General features: G+C 40.4%; 2 protein-coding genes across 3 annotated transcripts in view; both read left to right on the top strand.

Annotated features, from left to right (window-relative positions):
- Window positions 1-3803: 3803 nt before the first annotated feature.
- si:rp71-17i16.6 (uncharacterized protein LOC100148415 homolog) lies at window positions 3804-6607 on the top strand. Its single transcript, XM_058410436.1, has 5 exons — window positions 3804-4043; window positions 4317-4447; window positions 4685-4782; window positions 5343-5428; window positions 5578-6607. The coding sequence occupies exons 2-5, from the start codon at window positions 4365-4367 to the stop codon at window positions 5791-5793; spliced, it is 483 nt and encodes a 160-aa protein (XP_058266419.1). The 5' UTR covers window positions 3804-4043; window positions 4317-4364; the 3' UTR covers window positions 5794-6607.
- A 980-nt stretch (window positions 6608-7587) lies between these two features.
- The window catches only part of lamb2l (laminin, beta 2-like), a 41766-nt gene continuing 29420 nt past the window's right edge, over window positions 7588-19933 (top strand). Inside the window, exons 1-3 of one of the 2 annotated variants that reach the window (XM_058410245.1) lie at window positions 7604-7668; window positions 12635-12715; window positions 14266-14343. In XM_058410245.1, the coding sequence (XP_058266228.1) occupies window positions 14304-14343 (40 nt within the window). In that variant the 5' untranslated portion in view covers window positions 7604-7668; window positions 12635-12715; window positions 14266-14303. Of the gene's footprint in view, window positions 7669-12634; window positions 12716-14265; window positions 14344-19933 lie in introns of both variants that reach the window. The other variant, XM_058410244.1, reaches the window with a different exon arrangement.

A 19933-nucleotide genomic window follows, 5' to 3' on the forward strand; every position in this document is an offset into this window, starting at 1 on the left:
TGATAAATGATAGAGATCATGGACCAGAGAGTGGGTTGTGTTTGTGGTGGTGTTACTGGTTGGACTTCAACTGTCTGATGCCCTTTAAAATCTGACCAGTTAAGACTGCCATATCAAGCTGTGACAAAAAACTAAACTAGATGAAATACCACCATAATGTTATTTATATTCAGATTAATTTTGTAACAGAATGCAGCTTAGGTAAATCCTCATTTTATCAGTTAGCTAGTTAAATAATATTTTAATTGACTCTGTATATTTTTTACTGTACAACATGTGGATATAACTTGCTTTAAAAAAAATAAAAATAAATAAAAAAATAAAGGTCCATAGATCCAGTTGTGGCTACGTGATTACTTTTCCTTTAGGCATTATACACTGATTAGGCATAACATTATGACCACCTGCCTAATATTCTGTTGGTCCCCCTTTTTTCCTGCCAAAACAGCCCTGACCCGTCCTGCACTGTGTATTCTGACCCCTTTCTATCAGAACCAGCATTAACTTCTTCAGCAGTTTGATCAACAGTAGCTCATCTGTTGGATCGGATCACACGGGCCGGCTTCTCTCCCCACGTGCATCAATGAGCCTTGACCGCCCATGACCCTGTCTCCGGTTCACCACTGTTCCTTCCTTGGACCACTTTTGATAGATACTGACCACTGCAGACCGGGAACACCCCACAAGAGCTGCAGTTTTGGAGATGCTCTGATCCAGTGGTCTAGCCATCACAATTTGGTCCTTTTGGTCAAACTCACTCAAATCCTTACGCTTGTCCATTTTTCCTGCTTCTAACATCAACTTTGAGGACAAAATGTTGACTTGCTGCCTAATATACACTATATTGCCAAAAGTATTCGCTCACCTGCCTTGACTCGCATATGAACTTAAGTGACATCCCATTCCTAATCCATAGGGTTCAATATGACGTCGGTCCACCCTTTGCAGCTATAACAGCTTCAACTCTTCTGGGAAGGCTGTCCACAAGGTTTAGGAGTGTGTTTATAGGAATTTTTGACCATTCTTCCAGAAGCGCATTTGTGAGGTCACACACTGATGTTGGACGAGAAGGCCTGGCTCTCAGTCTCCGCTCTAATTCATCCCAAAGGTGTTCTATCGGGTTGAGGTCAGGACTCTGTGCAGGCCAGTCAAGTTCCTCCACACCAGACTCTGTCATCCATGTCTTTATGGACCTTGCTTTGGTCACTGGTGCACAGTCATGTTGGAAGAGGAAGGGGCCAGCTCCAAACTGTTCCCACAAAGTTGGGAGCATGGAATTGTCCAAAATGTCTTGGTATGCTGAAGCATTCAGAGTTCCTTTCACTGGAACTAAGGGGCCAAGCCCAGCTCCTGAAAAACAACCCCACACCATAATCCCCCCTCCACCAAACTTTACACTTGGCACAATGCAGTCAGACAAGTACCGTTCTCCTGGCAACCGCCAAACCCAGACTCGTCCATCAGATTGCCAGATGGAGAAGCGTGATTGGTCACTCCAGAGAACGCGTCTCCACTGCTCTAGAGTCCAGTGGCGGCGTGCTTTACACCACTGCATCCGACGCTTTGCATTGCACTTGGTGATGTATGGCTTGGATGCAGCTGCTTGGCCATGGAAACCCATTCCATGAAGCTCTCTGCGCACTGTTCTTGAGCTCATCTGAAGGCCACATGAAGTTTGGAGGTCTGTAGCGATTGACTCTGCAGAAAGTTGGCGACCTCTTCGCACTATGCGCCTCAGCATCCGCTGACCCCGCTCCGTCAGTTTACGTGGCCTACCACTTCGTGGCTGAGTTGCTGTCGTTCCCAAACACTTCCACGTTCTTATAATACAGCTGACAGTTGACTGTGGAATATTTAGGAGTGAGGAAATTTCACGACTGGATTTGTTGCACAGGTGGCATCCTATCACAGTTCCACGCTGGAATTCACTGAGCTCCTGAGAGCGACCCATTCTTTCACAAATGTTTGTAAAAACAGTCTGCATGCCTAGGTGCTTGATTTTATACACCTGTGGCCATGGAAGTGATTGGAACACCTGATTCTGATTATTTGGATGGGTGAGCGAATACTTTTGGCAATATAGTGTATCCCACCCACTAACAGGTGCCATGATGAGGAGATACTCAGACTTATTCACTTCATCTCTCAGTGGTCATAATGTTATGGCTGATCGGTGTATGTGAAAAGTGAGTTTCCACTGGTGTTGCCTCATCATGTGTCACAAGTTGACTATTCTTAAAAAAAGAATTATCTGGAAATAAATAACATTGCGGTGGTATTTTTCTCAGCTGAGATGAGCCACAGTTTGATAAGGTAGACTACGTCTCAACTTTGCAGATTTCAAACCAGGATTGGATTAAACATTAGGTTCAATCTGGCAACCCTGATTTCTACAGTACATTCTCCAATTACAAGTGCACCCACACTTTATGCTGGCCATAACTGGTTCAGAAGAATTCCCAGTGCATTCACAGCAACCCTTTTGTTAATAAAAGATGAACCTGTGTTCTACTGAACTCTATTCAGAAGTAGCAAGGAAAGATTAATTAGATAATGATGTATGTGAATAATGTCTATACATGAAAATGTATACAATCTACTTTACAGTGTGTACAATACAAATAACATGTTCAGAATAAACAGTCCTAAAATAAATAATAAATAAGTAAATAAACTCTCCGGACATGTTCATACATACATCCAGTTTTCTGTACTGCTTTTCCTCCACAGGATTGCAGGGAGTTTGGAGCCTATGCCAGGGCACAAGGAAGGGGACACCTTGGACCAGTGGTGGACCGTCAGGGCCAGTAAGTCCTTCTCTGCTGGCCTAAACAGCAGTGATCTGAATCACTGACTTGCATTTTAATATATTTAATATATTTTTCCATGAATGTGTATTAAATTATTCCCAATAGTCTGTAGTTGCCAGGATAAAAGAAATCTGCCTTAATGCCTTCAGAATAAATAGTGCAGGCGCCCGGAGCTTACAATAAGTGGCAATGAAATTGTTCCATTAACCAATCAGATTTGGAGTTGGCGTCACTGGGGCCATCTAGCAGGCGTACGGTTACGTCAGCAATTTCCCGTCCTTTGATTGGATAATTGGAGTAGTCAGAGGCAGCGAACCGCACAAACTAAATAAAATATATATTTTAACTCACAATGGCTGACAGAGGAGAAGAAATCGATTTGGTCGCAGACATCCTTACAAATGCATTTTCAAGGAGGACTGTAATAAAATGGACTATTCCTTGTGAGGTGTGAAGTACTGTAGGCTAATTTCTTTTTACTTTGCTATTTAACGGTTGATTAGTATCTATTGCCGTGGCGTCATGATGGTATAGAGGTGGATTAATTCAGGAAGGACACCCAGTGAAGGCACAGGTTTTGAAATGTACGGCCTGCCACTGCCCTATCCTTTGCACTCGCTGTTAGTAAACAGTGCAGCAGTTCAGTCGTGTATTGGTTTGTGTTAATGAAGTCCATCCAGTTTGATATGAGGAAGGCTACAACAGGAAATGATGGTTTCTTTTTGTTGTGTATCTCTAAAGGAACTGTTTAAAAAAACCCTGAAGCCCTGAAGGAAGTGGTTGAATTAATGACTTCTTGTTGCCAGAGTCCATGCTACTACTGAGGTTTTAACATGCAATAAATGTCAAAGAAGATTAAATGGATCTGTTAGCATCTCACCTAACTGTCTCATTCCTGCTCTCTTCCTATCATCACTCCACAAAAGGTTCTGGATTAACACAGTAGGACTGGGCTCATGGATTTAGAATCAGTCATTAAACACACACACACACACACACACCAGTACCACAGAGTCCCAGGGCAGCGGGAGTGGGAGTCGGCAGGGATTCCGTCCTGGAGGAATCAGGTGCTGTTTGTCACCTGGGTAACCATGTCTCCATGGACATCACAAGCAGCTCATCGGCCTGTCTGTGCCAAGTCAAGCTGATCTGAAGTCAGTAGATGTTACGTCAGTGGGCTTAGACACACCGAGACACTTGGAGTCAGAGTCAAACACGTAGCTGCAGATCCAGGTAAGAGAATACCATTTCCTTCACTTTAAACTCATATTTATATGTTTGCCTGTCAGTTTGATTTAGATCATGTGAAAATGTATGTGGAAGACCCAAAAGTGTGTGGATTAATGTGCCTGTTATTTCAGTTCAATAAATCAGTTTGAAGTTAGATGTTGAGTTAGTTTGAAGTTATCATAAAATTTATCTATTGGTGGTCAAGTATCAGGACACTGAATCAGACCATTATCTAAATATAAAATCATTAAAACTTAACATTTCTGTTCATTATAGTGGTCTCTTTTTGTGGCTGAGAACAACGGTTGCCATTAAACATTACGGATGACTGACCTGACTGCAGATCAACACTCTGTCCACTCACTGTGGGGTGACTCAGATGAGTACTACAAGGAATATCTGCACAGGTCTGGTGCACAAAGCAGCAACAAATTGTGTGTGTGTGTGTGTGTGATATGAATATCCGACCAATTTTTCCTTATGGGGACATTTGGCTGGTCCTCACATGGCTAGTGAAAACTTTTTTTTAGGTACCAGCTTTCCCTGACATATGTGATACATGTCTGCGGGTCTGAAAACAAAAATGAGAGATCATTTGATGAATGCGAGGGACATGTTTGATCAGCTGGCTCTCTTTCTTTCAGCTTGTTTGGAAAATCAATTGCTGAGTATTTCCTCAGCTCCTCCTACCTGCCCAGCAACACTCCCGGATGGTACACGGAGATAACAGACAGCATGAGAGGTAGCTCACTCAACACGGGATGATTTACTTTATAGTAGAAATGCAGTTTCAAAAAACGAAGGCTGTTTAACGGGAAAAACACAGATATATCAAAGTAATCAAAAACTAGGACATCAAAATGAAATATAAAGTGAATAGAAATAAATGTTCAAAGTAATAAGGATAATAATAACTCAGATTTAAAATTAATCATACACCCTTCATTTCTAAAGTTATGAAGGTTAAGATTTTATTTATATTAGATCAAAACAAATCATTTTTCCTTTCAATTTATTGAGATGGCTATTTTCTATGTTAAGGTAACTGTGATGTATGAGGAACAAGTGATAGAACAAATAATAGAACAAAGATGATTGTCTGTGGTGTCCATGCAGGTATTTTAAATACAGTTAATATTGATCATCTGCAGAAATCTGCCTGAATGAGTAGCTGAGGAAAGAAGAGTGTAAAGTGAGGGTTTTTAGTACAGGTGGCACTGCAGTTTAGCACATTTGCTTTGCACATCCACGAACTAGCCCATAAGTGTGTTTTACCATATCTAACTGCCCTGTTCTTGCCAGGTCAGATAAGTGCCAAGGCATTATGGGACACACTAAGACAACGCTCTACAAAGATTCTGGAGGAAACGGAGACTGAAACCTCTCAGGTGGGCTTTAAAGTACAGAAATGAAACACTCAACAACCTCTTATTTATTGTAGCTTATACTATAAAACAGACTCCCTGATAATGAGTATAAATTAGAGAATGCACTGATATTGAAGCATGTTAAACGCTGCTGTACTTCACCTCAGCAGGCTGAGAGAATTCTAGGTGATTGGAATTTGCTGAAGAGACAGGACCATCTGCTGCGCCTTTCAGGGCTGAGGTTCCTGTACCGCAATGCTCAGTATAACCAGGCCTACTCCACCCTCCTGCTGCAGCGCAGAGTTCAGTCCCCCCTTGGTAACCTGGACATGACCGACGGACCGGGTCAATATCTAACAGCAGAGAAATCATTGCTGAAAGAATAAGGAGAGGACCTCGCTGTTTAAGAGTAGCTCTCTTCAGTGATGAAGGTTACTCAACTCTCATGTTAATGGCATTCTGAATGCTGAAATACTAGGGTGTGGTGTGGTGTGGTTTGTAACATGGTACCAATTTTTGTTTACTGTTAGCACAGAACACAATACATTAAAAGAGTGGACCTTTCACTTTCAGAAAGTAGTCAGGACTTTTTGTGCTCCATAGCTTGTTCTACTTTTAATGTTATTTAGAAGTTAGGTTTAAATAGAAATTCCCACTGAGTGTACATATGCAGTGAGTGTGTGGAGACATCAGTGTGTTCATGTGAAATACAGCACATGTATTAGCGTCTCATTGCCATGAGGAGGCAGAAGATCATCACTGTAATGAGGACCGAGTTCACTGTTCCCTGTTTCTTGAACATAAATGTTGTCTTGTGATTAATTCTTGCTATCTTTAAGCCTTATTTATACATTATATAACCTTTTTGTTGCCAGACTATGTTAATCAGGTCAGTTGTGTAATAAAACTTTATCAGGTATGACATGACATGTTTACCAGAGTTTAGTATACATAGGACAGGATTTTATAATTGTAAAAGTAAGCAAAGTATCCAAAACAAACAAACAAACAAAAAAAAACATTTTCTTGTTGTTGTTATTGATTGTTTGGGTTTTTTTTTTTCATTTTCATTTTGGGGGACATTTTATCTCAGGTATTAACCATTAAGTAATGGAACAATTAAGACATGAGTCAAGGTTTTAAATTACTCAAAAGAGAAGGAGAAATTATTTCAGTGACACATAACCTCAAGTGCAATGCTTAGTGAACTGACTTTACCTATAGTTCATCTCTCTCTGCCCCCTCAACTCCCCCCCTTTCTCACTCCCTCTTTCACTCTCTCTCTCTCTCTCTCTCTCTCTCTCTCTCTTTTCTCTCTCCCTCTTCCCCCCCCCCCCCCCCCCAAAAAAAAGCACCAAACGTATTTTCACAACACAGGCTCTCCCGTGTTTTTGTTATAATATTCTTACTAGTCTAAACTGATGTGCCGAAAGAATCGGCTCTTTTGGATGCAGAGTCGACTCTTATGTATCGAGACACACACACACACATAAATATATATTAAATGAAATTAATGCAGGGATGCTTACTGTACTTCTGTGTACATTTGTTGATTTTTCAGTCATTTTCGCCCTTCTGTTCGGTTCAAAAGTCAAGAATCGTTTCTCTGTTATTCGCACAGTTACACTGGGTATACTGGGTACACTGGGTACACTGGGCAATGAAATGCTTGTGACGAGGCTCAGATTCAAACAATGAAAATACAAAGACTTTGCAGACATGAACAAAAACACATTAAGGTATAAACTGTTGAGATGAAGTAATAAAGTTCAAAATTAGTGGACAGTAGGAGAGTAAAGTAGCACGTGCTGTCAAGTAAGCAGAACAGTAAGCACAGTCCACAGTAAATCATATTGTTCTTGGACAGCTGAAACAGATGACAGCACCTAGCACACCATTCTCTGTTAACTTGGATAAACTCAGCTCTCTTTTTCAACACAATGCTTTAACGCAGTGACGCAGACAGCCACGTATACATTAGAAAGTATAAACACACTATGATAAAAAAAAATTAATCAGTTAATTAATTAATTATCCGTCATAACATTGCAAGCTTTGTCCGGGGAAATTGCAGCGAGTCATTAAGGAGCCGGAAGAGTCATGTCTGACTTTGATCTCGCCGAAGCTTTCACTTGTTTCTGATTGGCTCTCTGCTTGGCCCCGCCCCCTTTACAGCTCACCTTCAGCATGTGCAGCTGTCCGGTCAGACAGCGGCCAGGTCGGGGCAGAGGAGGTACCGGTGTGCTGCAGCAGGTGAACAGGTGAGCGCTCACGTCTGTTTCGTTATGCAGTCTAGCCCGACATAGCCCGTTATAAACGTGTCTGAAGTTCGCTGATATTGCTGACTTAGTCAAAGGTTCCCTTCTCACGAACCAATAAAATTCATCCAAGATTCTCACAGCTGATCCAATAGATTAATAAAGACAAATAATTGACTAAGAAAGCAACATTGAAAGCTGTAATGATCCAAAAGACTGTATAGGACAGTTTTCCTGAGCTACCTGTACAATATTCTGCAAGATACAGTATAGAGCTACAAAAAAAACAGAACAATAACATAAGCATAAAATATCATTATCAGCATGTCAAATTAGTCTTGATCATAATAATGTATAAAAAGCAGTAAATCTTCAGCAGTAACAGATATTACAGACACATCTGAAGAGTGGATTGGGAAGACTAGTTCACCTCCATATCTTCTTCACATGACCTGAGATCTGCCAGCGGTGTGTAGGGCAGTGTTGTTGTGTAGGATCTACAGTAGCATCCATGGCTGTGTGTAGGGCAGTGTTGTTGTGTAGGATCTACAGTAGCATCCATGGCTGTGTGTTAATGTGCAGGTTTGCAGATGATCTTCACAGAGCTAGTTCTTCATTACCGTGTTGTTTTTTTGTGATGCCTGCATGAGATATTTGATGCCATGCTAATAAAAGGTGTAGAGTTTCTGTAGAAGAATTCATTCAGGACAACTAAAGTGACTAAAGTTTTATCCAAATGAACGCTTTGTGTCTTGACTGCTATTTCTATCAGATCTTAGACAAGAGTAATATGTGTTGTGTCATATCTGTGATAAGACTTTTAGTAGTTGTGCCAAGAGTTGCAGTTGCAGTTAAGTTGAATGTTTATTTAATATTACTGAGCAAAGATTGATACTGTGTGTATTTGAAGCTTGTTTTAATTCCAGGTTATGATAACTGGACAGTCGGTGGACATAGGTCTATATGACGGTGGCTTCTGGTCTAGTCCCTAGCTTTCTTCACATATTTCAGGCTTAAAGGTGTCAGAGTTCTGCAAAAGACAATAACTGGATTTGAGCTCTCATTGCTTCATAGTTATTTAGCTTTAATATGCTATATTACTATACTATACTCTTCTTCTTCTACTTTCATCTGCTCCCTTTAGAGGTCATTTTTCTCCATCTCAATTTGTCCTCTGCATCTCCCTCCGTCACACCACTGACCCCCTGTATGTCTTCCCTCACCACATCAATAAACCCCCTTTTTGCCTTCCTCATATTACTATACTATACTATATTAATCTATATATTTAGCTATAGCTGTTATTAAGTTTCTAGTAATCAGGCATTAAAACTGTAATCAAGATATGTGTTTTATATATCAAAAGCTGATGGGAGGTTTTGTTAGAAGATAAGGAACTGCTGCACAGGCTGAAACAGCCACACATACTCCTTGTGAATATATCTGGAGCAGAGAACCATGGGGAGATATTATTCAAGTATAATACTTTAAGCAGATGTGCTGTTGCTGTTTGAGTGTGATTATGAAGGTTAACAGTCTCTGAACAGACCTTTGAGAAGGCTCAACCTCTTTGACCTGTAAAACCTATTGATGGATAGATAGATAGATAGATAGATAGATAGATAGATAGATAGATAGATAGATAGATAGATAGATAGATAGATAGATAGATAGATACTTTATTCATCCCAAAGGGAAATTCACAATTGATCTGTAGTTTTCTATGATTCTGTATTCTGTGTCTGTATATCATGAGGAATAGCTGGCTGTAAGCAGTGCTGCTATGAGCTGAACCACATTATATAGTGTTGTGACAGTATTTTAAAATAATGTTTCTTATCCTCTAACTAGAACATTTTCTTTTACGAATGAACAATGTAATGGGACAAATCTAGTTTAGTTAGAACTGAACGAACAGTAGTGGAAGTCAGACCTTTCTGTATTTGTAGTTTTTTTATGTTGTTATAGTTATTGTAATGTTAATCTGATACTTGATTTTTTTTATACAGTTAAATCTTATTGCAAAGTACGTTTATTTCCGATGTGCAATAAACTAGCTGCACAATAAAAATGAAAATGTTTTGTTAGTTGCTTCACACAGACACACACACACACACACACACACTATTTTCAGTATCACGTTCTTTAGGAAGTAGGCGTAGATGCTTGTAGGATGTACCTATTTAATAACCAGGAAGTATTTACACCCATGTAAAGAAAAACTTGCAAAATATCCTGTCTGCCATCTATTTGCCAGTTGTTGTTTTCCTCTGGAGATAATATGTCATGTGATTCAAATCAGCAGACAGAAAATGGCTGACTGGGACCGATGTATTCTGATCCAGTGTTATGTATTGTCCTGTCATGGTGTCAGCTCTGTATTCAGCGAGTACTCGGAGTTTCAGGTATTTTGTAGGGAATGCAGGGAATTACAGTGTTCCAAAACATCATTCGTCACTTTTCCAAAAAATTCCATGCAGTATCCCTCTTAGGAATGCATGTGTCTTTCATTTAAAGCTATTAGAGTGGACAGTTTTACAGAAACAAAAAGTTCAAGCAAAATCATAGACCGGTCATCATACTAATTGCTCTGGAATCCTGATGGACATCTACTAGTTTGAAGACACAAATAATAAGCAGATACTGGCAACCCAATTGGATTGCATTGCTGAGATCCTGAGATCCTGAAAACGAGAGCCAGACTGTATTGTTCACCAGGTGAATCATTACACCCGTACACACCTGCAGATAATATTGCTAAACACATCAGAGCATGTTATCTCCAGTCCTGAACTGTGGGCTCTGTATCAGTTGAACCAGGAAGTAAAGTAGTGTAAAGTTTTGTCCTGACTGCTGTTTGGTCATGTTTTCTGGAAGCAACACACAACATCTGAGGTGTTTTATCCATTTATAGATGCAGCACTACAGAGAGAGCGCAAAAAAAAAACCCACTTATTATACAAGAATTCTCCAATTCTCTAAAATAAAATTGCTTCTTTTTTTTATTTGAACTAGATTGTGTGTGTGTATATATTTGGTCTGGAGGTTATGGAGCCCAGGCCCGTCTAATCAGGAGCTTAGGGATAATCAGAGACATGAATAAACATCCTTTGTGCTGTATCCTGTGTCCAGTCTTTTTCTGGTGATAGTTGGCATTCTGCACGTCTCCATAACACTCTCTAAATATTTTCTTTATACTGTGGGACAGTGTGGTGTAAGTTGAGAAAGACAGATTATTATTGTGTTTTTTGTGAGAATGTTGACACTAATGGGAAAGTTTTCTAACAGCAAGTGTCAGAAGGAGGTGAACTGTATAGAAATATACCTGCAGTTAGATGTAACATGATGTTACACAAACACATTGTGTCTATTAATTTTTTTATAATAATGAATTAATTCAGTTAAAGTCTTTGAATTCCCCCTTGATTGCCCAGATGCCCTTAAACATGCTGTGATAAATGATTTAAGCTTCAAGAAGAATGACCGGCTCAGTAGTAAGATATCTGTATGAACATATGCTGAATTGGGGATGTGAGTGAGTGAAAGTGCATTAATGAGATTGAACAAATGTGTTCTAAATCCACACAGATCAGCCATAACATTATGACCAGTGCCAGGTGAAGTGAAGTGAATAAGACTGAGTATCTCCTCATCATGGCCCCTGTTAGTGGGTGGGATATATTAGGCAGCAAGTCAACATTTTGTCCTCAAAGTTGATTAGAAGCAGGAAAAATGGACAAGCGTAAGGATTTGAGTGAGTTTGACCAAAAGGACCAAATTGTAATGGCTAGACCACTGGATCAGAGCATCTCCAAAACTGCAGCTCTTGTGCCGGTCTGCAGTGGTCAGTATCTATCAAAAGTATCCTTTTAGTCCTGTTAGTCCTTTAAGTCCTGTAAGTTGTGAGGTGGGGCCCATGAAGGCCCCATGGAGGCTCCACCTTGCAACTTACAGGACTTAAAGGATCTGCTGCTAACATCTTGGTGCCAGATCCCACAGCACACCTTCAGGGATCTAGTGGAGTCCATGCCTCAATGGGTCAGGGCTGTTTTGGCAGCAAATGGGGGACCAACACAATATTTCTAGGTGGTCATAATGTTATGTTTATGTCTGACTTCCAAGGTTATTTAGTTGAGTCTAGAACATCAGCATTTCAGGATCCGATGAACAAAAGACAGAAAGTTGTATCACTGAAAGATTTTTACATTCATGCGGGCATGATCAGACTGTGAGATAATAAATATTGGATTTAATGTTATGGCTCGTGTGTGTGTGTGTGTGTGTGTGTGCAGTATATACAGTGTTATGATGATATTTCTGTCATACAGCTTACTCCATTAACTTTTCAAAGACAGTGGATCTGTTTTTTAATATTATAATAATGTTTCTCTTAGTTGTTTTTTTTTTCATTGTCAAACTGACAAAATATTATTTTATAAAGTATTAACTCGCATATAGGCTTTGAGGATTTTTCACTTTAGGGTCTATAATAGAATAACATTAAACCTGCAGTTGGTTTTAACAGTACATAATAATGAACAAAATTGGTTCGTTCTTTTTATTCTCTCAAACATTCGGACATGGCCATCACGCCATCTCCACTATTATGAGGAGGAAAGAGTGGCCGTGGGGTCCTAGGGAAGGCCATGGCAGTGTTTCCCTCCCCACTTCACCCCTAACCAGCCTGAACCATGGCCAAATAATAGACAAGTGCATTCCCCCTGCCTAGAGACCAACTCACCCTTTTTCAACAGGATCTTTTTTTTGCAGACTGACAGGCACATTTGAATAAGAATCAGTCTCCAATCAGCCCACTGCTGCAGTGACATGGGGGAAAGGCAGGGGGGTCATGACTCCAGCCGTCCTGATTGGTCACTGGTGGCCGTTGAGTTTTTACACCTCAAAGGGCAGTTGTGGTTACCGTTATTCACGCATGCACTCTTTCTTATCCTTTCCCTTTCACTCTCAGCACACACACACTGAAGTGAAGTTTACGCCGGAGGGAGAGAGAGTCACCTCTGTACAGAGGGATTTTTCCACGTTGTATTGCGTGAGTAGTAAAACTTTTCCTGATCTGAATCTTTAGATAATGAGCCAGCGTGCTGCTTGTGCTAGACTACACATATGCAGATCTTCAGTCCACCAATGCAGGCGCACTGTCCCACATCTCCAGATAGTTTTGACTCTGCACTGTAATTCCTATAACCGATCATTTAGTAAAATCTTTATTTTCTTTACTCTGATCTATAGAAAAGGCAATGCGATAAACAGCACTCTTTTTCTTGCCGCTCTTTCTTAGATGTTCTTCACTTAGACTATATGGAGATAAAATGCATGATTTCTGTGATCATTTTTCTTTTAAACTTGGTGTTTTTAGTAAAAAAATTGTGAGTATTATTAAAAAAGTCTACTTTGTTTTTAGCTTCCATGTGCAAATGTTACGTATCTCTGTTTTTGTCAGTTCCACCGTTCTCTAGTGAACTGTTTTGTTTCTTTCTACTTTAGGATTAACGCCTAATCATTAAAGCACTGTTGTGTTAACAGATGTCTGTTAGTGCTGTAGTTAGCTGGGCCTACTGAGGCTGTATATAGTGGGGAATGGTGGAGGTGTTATTGTATAGAGTGGCTGCGTTTCTCTCCTCATGAGGATGAAGAGGCTGGAGCAGCAGTGCTGTCTGGGAGCTGGTGGTGCTCCTCTCCAGAGCTTTTCATCACACGACCTCACAGCATGCTTGCCTCACAGCAAGACCACCGTCATAGCTTTCTTTCATTTCTGGCTCTTCTTTTGTCATTAATGGATTAGTGTAACAAAAATGTTCTTGTATTCAAGGACGCTGAGAGTGGTAATGATGTGTACACAAATCGTGCGCTTAGAGAGTGTTCATTTTGTGTTAGTGCAAAGCCAGCGGTAGAAACAGAGTTTTTTTAACAAGTAATGGCTCAGTCGCAAGTCAAACCACACTGAAAATTCCTACCCAGTTCCTACCACAGTAGGGTTTGATAATAAGTGTGCATGTTGATCAGTGGCAATCAGGTGTAACCTAATCAAGCACAGTCATTGCACAGCTGATTTTCAGTTACTGACACGCATGAAAACGAAACTCAGACAAACTGATGCGGAAAGAGTGAAAGAGCGCCTTCTGAGCATGAAATCAGCTCAGCTAGTGCAGGACTTTGTCTTTCGTAGGCGTAGACTACCTATTCCTACTTCTATTGGGTGCCTTTTCTTTTGTTCTTATCTAATAGCTAGCCTTGTTTGTCTTTATTTACAGATTTCTTTTGGATTCCTTCCTTCCTATCCATTACTGAATGAAATTCACTTTTCAAGTTTTTGTGTGTATTTCTAATAATTAAGTGAATAAAGCTGTATAGTGTATAACTGGATCTTTATATAAAATTGCTTTTTGTCAGATCAATACAATTGCCAGATTAGAGTGTCTCCTTAAATTTAAACTCAGGCGAGTCCTGGCTTTACAGGAAAACCACATTTCCTGTGGAAAAGCTTCAGCAAACAAATAACTGTATTTCAGTCCAGTTCAAGTCTTCTAAGTCTGAACTTTTCCCCTTTTTTGGTTGTAATGTATTTTTATTTCATTTCAGGCCTCTGGATAGGTGCCTGCTCTGTTTGCCTGACAGTCATGATGGCCAGATGTCTGGATCTTCTCGTTCTACTTCTAGGTGAGTTGTGGATTTGTGTTCAAGGTGTAATACGATGATGGCTTCACCACCAGAAGTTTTAACCGCAGCTTAGGGAGACTGATTACAGACGACAATGCTTCAACGATTTACTGAACGCGACTCTCCTGTGAACTGAGAGGAACATAAGCTGCTTATGAAAAGAAAAGGTTCATACACGCCGAGACCTATCCGCTTCCCTCCCAGCCAGATCACCTTGACTGTCTGTCGTGTGAGAGCCTTTTCCAAACACAGTACAGCCCAGGCAGTTAACCGAGGCAAACACAACCCTCCTCTCACCTTTCCGCTCTCTGTAATATCGCCGCCTCAGTTTGCTCTGCTTACTTTTAGCTCCTGCAACAGTGCCTGCATGTTCTTGTATGAAAAGCAATCAGGAGAATTGTGTGAGTCCTCTCTCTCTCTCTCTCTCTCTCTCTCTCTGTCTCTCTCTACGTTACAGGTGAAACAGTCCACATGCATACACTATTGTGAGCATATTCTCTCAGAGTTTGTTTAAGTGAATAGACTTTAGCCGTGTCAAACACTAAAACGTTCTCATAACACTACACATGGATATCTTTCTGATGTCAGGGCAAGTACTCGCTAGTTTTATGATTCTTGGTTAAGTCTTTGATGTTTTCAACACATACAAACCCGATAAGCGCTCGATTCATAAATTAATATTTCATTTCCCACATATATCTTTGTCAAATGTCTCTCTTTCTTCTGCTGTGTCTAATGTAAATCAGTGCTTTATGGTGGCCTGTAAGTGCAAATTGTTCAAAAACACAAGGCAAAATGTGTAAAGAGAAGGTTGTTCTTGCATATGCTGTTCTGACTGATGATTGCCTACAGCATGTGTTCTGTCTAAGAGACCACAGACAGCACTGTTTAATGTACCAGGAAAACAACTGATTCTTTAATTATTGCTGAAAATCCTGCTGGGTTATTCATAAGAAAGAATAACTCCTCACTATAATCACACACACAAATCTGCATTCAGATAGCTTCTGTGTTTTCACCGGGATAACAAAATAACGGAGCAAGAAGAGTGCATTTCTTTATCCTTGTGAGAGTAATATGCCATTGCTACTATTTCGGTTTTCAGTTCCTGGGTTTGTTTTTGTGTTCTGTTCTGCTGTTTTGTTTTTAGTTTTGTTCTTATGTCTTTTGACTTGCCATGACATTTTCTTTTAGTTAAAGGCCATCATAGTCTCCCTTCCCTGTTTAGGTCTCTGTTTACACCGATCAGGCATAAAATTATGACCACCTGCCTAATATTCTGTTGGTCCCCCTTTTGCTGCTAAAACAGCCCTGACCCGTCCTGCACTGTGTATTCTGACCCCTTTCTATCAGAACCAGCATTAACTTCTTCAGCAGTTTGAGCAACAGTAGCTCATCTGTTGGATCGGATCACACGGGCCAGCCTTCACTCCCCACGTGCATCAATGAGCCTCGGCCGCCCATGACCCTGTCACCGGTTCACCACTGTTCCTTCCTTGGACCACTTTTGATAGATACTGACCACTGCAGACCGGGAACACCCCACAAGAGCTGCAGTTTTGGAGATGCTCTGATCCAGTGGTCTAGCCATCACAATTTGGCCCTTCGTCAAACTCAAAGCTCAAATCCTTACACTTGTCCATTTTTCCTGCTTCTAACACATAACACAAATGTTCACTTGCTGCCTAATATATCCCACCCACTAACAGGTGCCTGTATGTCCCTTTCACAGCAGTACTATAGTAATCTCTTCTTTCTCAAACAGAGCAGGAGTTTGCTTGCAGCAGGAGCAGCTTGGGGTTTAGGATCAGTTTAAATCTCTAACCTGCAGTGTAGAAAGCGGCCACTTTCATTAGAAGTGCATTGTGTTACAGATTTTTAAGCAACACTGATCTTCAAAAAGCCAACTTCATTTAGAGTAACTCCAGTCTATCATTGTAGGTAGTGCAGAGCTTGAACAGCATGTACTAAATAGGAAAAAAATTGGGTATTTAAATCAGGTTGATTTGTTTCATTTATCAACCATATTAATGTGTAGTCTTACAGTGCTTCTCAGCTCCAGGGTCTGGAGTGTGATTCTAAGCACATGGTTAATATCCATGTTGAGTTCCACATGTCCTCCCCGTGTTCATGTTGGTTTCCTCCAGGTCTTACAGATTTCTCTCATTCTCCTCATACATGTCAGTAGATGGATAAATTATGCTAAATTGCCCCTAGTTGTCTAGTATCCCATTTAGGATTCAGGACTTCTCCCACCTTTCACACAGCGTAACCAGGATAAACCCCGGATACCCTACAGCCCTAAAGGACCTTTTGTAGTACATCTCCTAGCTTTGTTTAGCTTGTCTATTTTTAGATTATACGCTTTATTTATTTTCACCTCGGTAGACCAAACATATTGATGATGTTAAAAGATGAGTCCTACAGTGACAGAACAGTCAGCATCCCAGAAATTACACTTTAACAAACATACAGTATAATTTGTCTGTTTTAATAAATTAGCATTGCACACACACACACACACACACACTTTTTTGGACTGAGATTAAACAACGAGACATTAAAGCTGAAAAGCTAAAAAGTTCGCTTCAAGCCCTGATCACATGATTTAATACACTCATTAATTACGAATAAAATGTTGATAGAAACAGTATGATATATACTTTCACCATTTTTTCTCTTCCTCTCTGTTCTATTTATATCTCACATCAAATCTGAGTCATTACATCTGATTCACACCGTCTTCACAGTGATAACAAGCGTCTCTTTCATAAATCCTTTCTGGTTTCTTCATAATAAAGGTCTAGGATAATTTACGCAGTCTGGAATAAATCTAAAAGCATCTCCTTTAGGTCTTTGTGTTTTAATCTGTATGTCAACTGGGAGATGAAAGATGGTTAGAAAAAGCTTCTCCTTGATGTGAATGTTTTTCTGCAGTCTCAGGAATTTGCTGGTAATCCTGATGGAGATTGATTACAGGGTCTCATGATAGTCCTCACTCAGAGGCTTGCCATGGCATTGGCAGCAGCTCATTATCTGGCACTCACTTCCTTTCACCTGCACCAGCCTGAGTCAGGGAGAAAACGCTGAACGTATTAATGTTTGTCAGTGGAAGGTCATCCAAGAGAGTGTAAGGGTGTGTGTGTGTGTGTGTATGTGTGTGTGTGTGTGCGCTTTCCTGTTTTCCTGTACGTCTGCTAAGAGTCTAAGCAGTTCTGCAGGGTTAAAGCTATATCAGATGTTATGATTATTGGTGTCTGATTTTAGGCTGTAGGTCTGGTTGGGGCTGCAGGAATACACCCTGGATTGGTTGCCAGATCCTCACACAGAGTTTCATGCACACACAGATTCATAGCTGGCAAAATATTGCTCAGGCTAATGTAGCTGATGGTGTTCAGAGAAACAAGCAATAGAAAGCTACGCTGCATGCTCCCTGCTGCATGGGAGAGTTGCCAAAAGAGACACAGATGCTCGTAAAGTTTATTCAGAATTATGAACATTCACTATATTACCAAAAGTTTTGGGACACCCCTCCAAAACACTGAATTCAGGTGTTGTTTTTCAGGGGTTGGGCTCTGCCTCTTAGTTCCAGTGAAAGGAACTCTTAATGCTTCAGCTTCATACCAAGACAATTTGGACAATTTCATGCTCTTTGTGGGAACAGTTTGGGGATGACCCCTTCCTGTTCCAACATGACTGCACACCAGTGACCAAAGCAAGGTCCATAAAGACATGGATGAGTGAGTTTGGTGTGGAGGAACTTGACTGGCCTGCACAGGGTCCTGACCTCAACCCCATAGAACACCTTTGGGATGAATTAGAGTGGAGACTGTGAGCCAGGTCAAAACTCTGACATCTTCCTTTACATGAACATGAATGTAATATGGAGTTGGTCTTTCCACAAGGTTTAGGAGTGTGTTCATGGTAATTTTTGGGACCCTTTCTCTAGAAGCACATTTGTAAGGTCAGGTACTTATGCTGGACGAGAAGACCTGGTGTCCACTCATTTTACCCTGATGGTCAGGGCCTGTGGTGACCTCCTATAGCATGGCTCAGTGCATGTGAGGACTAGCCCTCTGCATGCTCACTACAGCATTCCACAAATAAAGAAAGGTCTGTCTGGAAGCAGTTATTAATATTCCACCACCTGGAATGTTTGTTGTAATAAATACTATTTTCCCTGTTTTGCCTGCATACCTGCCATAGTGCTGCTCTGTCCAGATGACAGGCATCTTTTTTGCCATTACTTTAATGGGATAATTTGTTGTTTGTGTATCTTTGGCCTGCAATCAGACAGGTGCTCCTGGACAAAACCAAGTAGCTGAGTGTTATATGCATGTAGTTATGAGTGGAGAGGTTTAAGATGTTGTTATAAGTACATGGTGTAACTGCATTTCATTGCCTTGTACTCATGTGCAATGACAATAAAGTTGAATCTAATCAAATCTAATCTAATCTAATCTAATATGTAATTGAAGAGCATAGAGCATAGAGTCAATTTCCATGCATACAGTGCTGTCCTACTTCTTCCATGACCTTAAAAAGGCCATAATTAAATGTAATTTAAGAATAAATTTGATTTCTATTCATTTAAATTGAAATGTTTTCCCTAGATGAGGCATGGTGGCTCAATGGTTTGCCCCGCCCCTCTGGTTTTGGGAGTTTGATTCCTGGCTCTGCCCTCTGCGTGTACTTTGAACGCGCTCCCTGTGCTTTGGTTTGTTCCAGGTACACCAGTTTCCTTCTCCAGTAGGCTAATTGGGATCTCTAAGTGGTACATCATGTGTAGGTGTGTGTGATTGCCCCCCCCAAACCGCATTGTGCACTAAGACTCAAGACGCCAGGTTGCCCGTCACCCTGTGTAAGAAAATGGAGGTTTTCCTGCTTGCTATAGTTAAATTGTATTAATTGTATTATTAAGCATTTTTCAGCCCTGATAAGTAATATTCCTATAAAACAGTTCATTTTTTGTGCTGGTGCTTTTAGTGTGATTTTTCTCTCCATTATCCAAGTAGCTAAATAATATGTGTAATAATGAATAAATAATATTATGGAGAGCTGAACTTCTGTTCATCTAATTTAAAATCATTTTCAACACTATTACTTTAAAAACAAATTCAATTTTATAGAAAAAGTCCAATTGTATAACAAAAAACTATCTATCTATCTGTCTATCTGTCTGTCTGTCTGTCTGTCTATCTATCTATCTATCTATCTATCTATCTATCTATCTATCTATCTGTCTGTCTGTCTGTCTGTCTGTCTATCTATCTATCTTTTTTTTCTGCAATATAATGCTCGTGAGCTCCATATGTGAGTATGTTCTGTGTGTTTTTCTGTTCTGTTGGTTTTATAGTCTGGGGGTAAGGAATGTGTCGAAGCACAATAACAGGCTTGGAGATAACATAGCCCGCTTTTGATTACCTCCTCGGTAAAATGCACACATACACACACATAGGTGCTTTATCACATTCCCTGTCCCTGCCAGTCCGAACATGAGAACCTGTGTTGTGGAATTGTTAAACACATCCTTTGTCAAGTCAGTGTGATCCTCTGGTGTGTGTGGCCTGCAAAGCCTAAGAAAATCCTT

This window comes from Hemibagrus wyckioides, linkage group LG15 (genome assembly GCF_019097595.1).
Source record: "Hemibagrus wyckioides isolate EC202008001 linkage group LG15, SWU_Hwy_1.0, whole genome shotgun sequence".
NCBI lineage: Eukaryota > Metazoa > Chordata > Actinopteri > Siluriformes > Bagridae > Hemibagrus > Hemibagrus wyckioides.

Bases quoted from the DNA above. Each gene is read 5' to 3' on its own strand.
- si:rp71-17i16.6 (XM_058410436.1), top strand. From the start codon at position 4,365: ATGACTGACCTGACTGCAGATCAACACTCTGTCCACTCACTGTGGGGT. The intron at 4,448-4,684 runs GTCTGGTGCACA...TCTTTCTTTCAG, and splicing joins TACAAGGAATATCTGCACAG to CTTGTTTGGAAAATCAATTG. The intron at 4,783-5,342 runs GTAGCTCACTCA...TGTTCTTGCCAG, and splicing joins GATAACAGACAGCATGAGAG to GTCAGATAAGTGCCAAGGCA.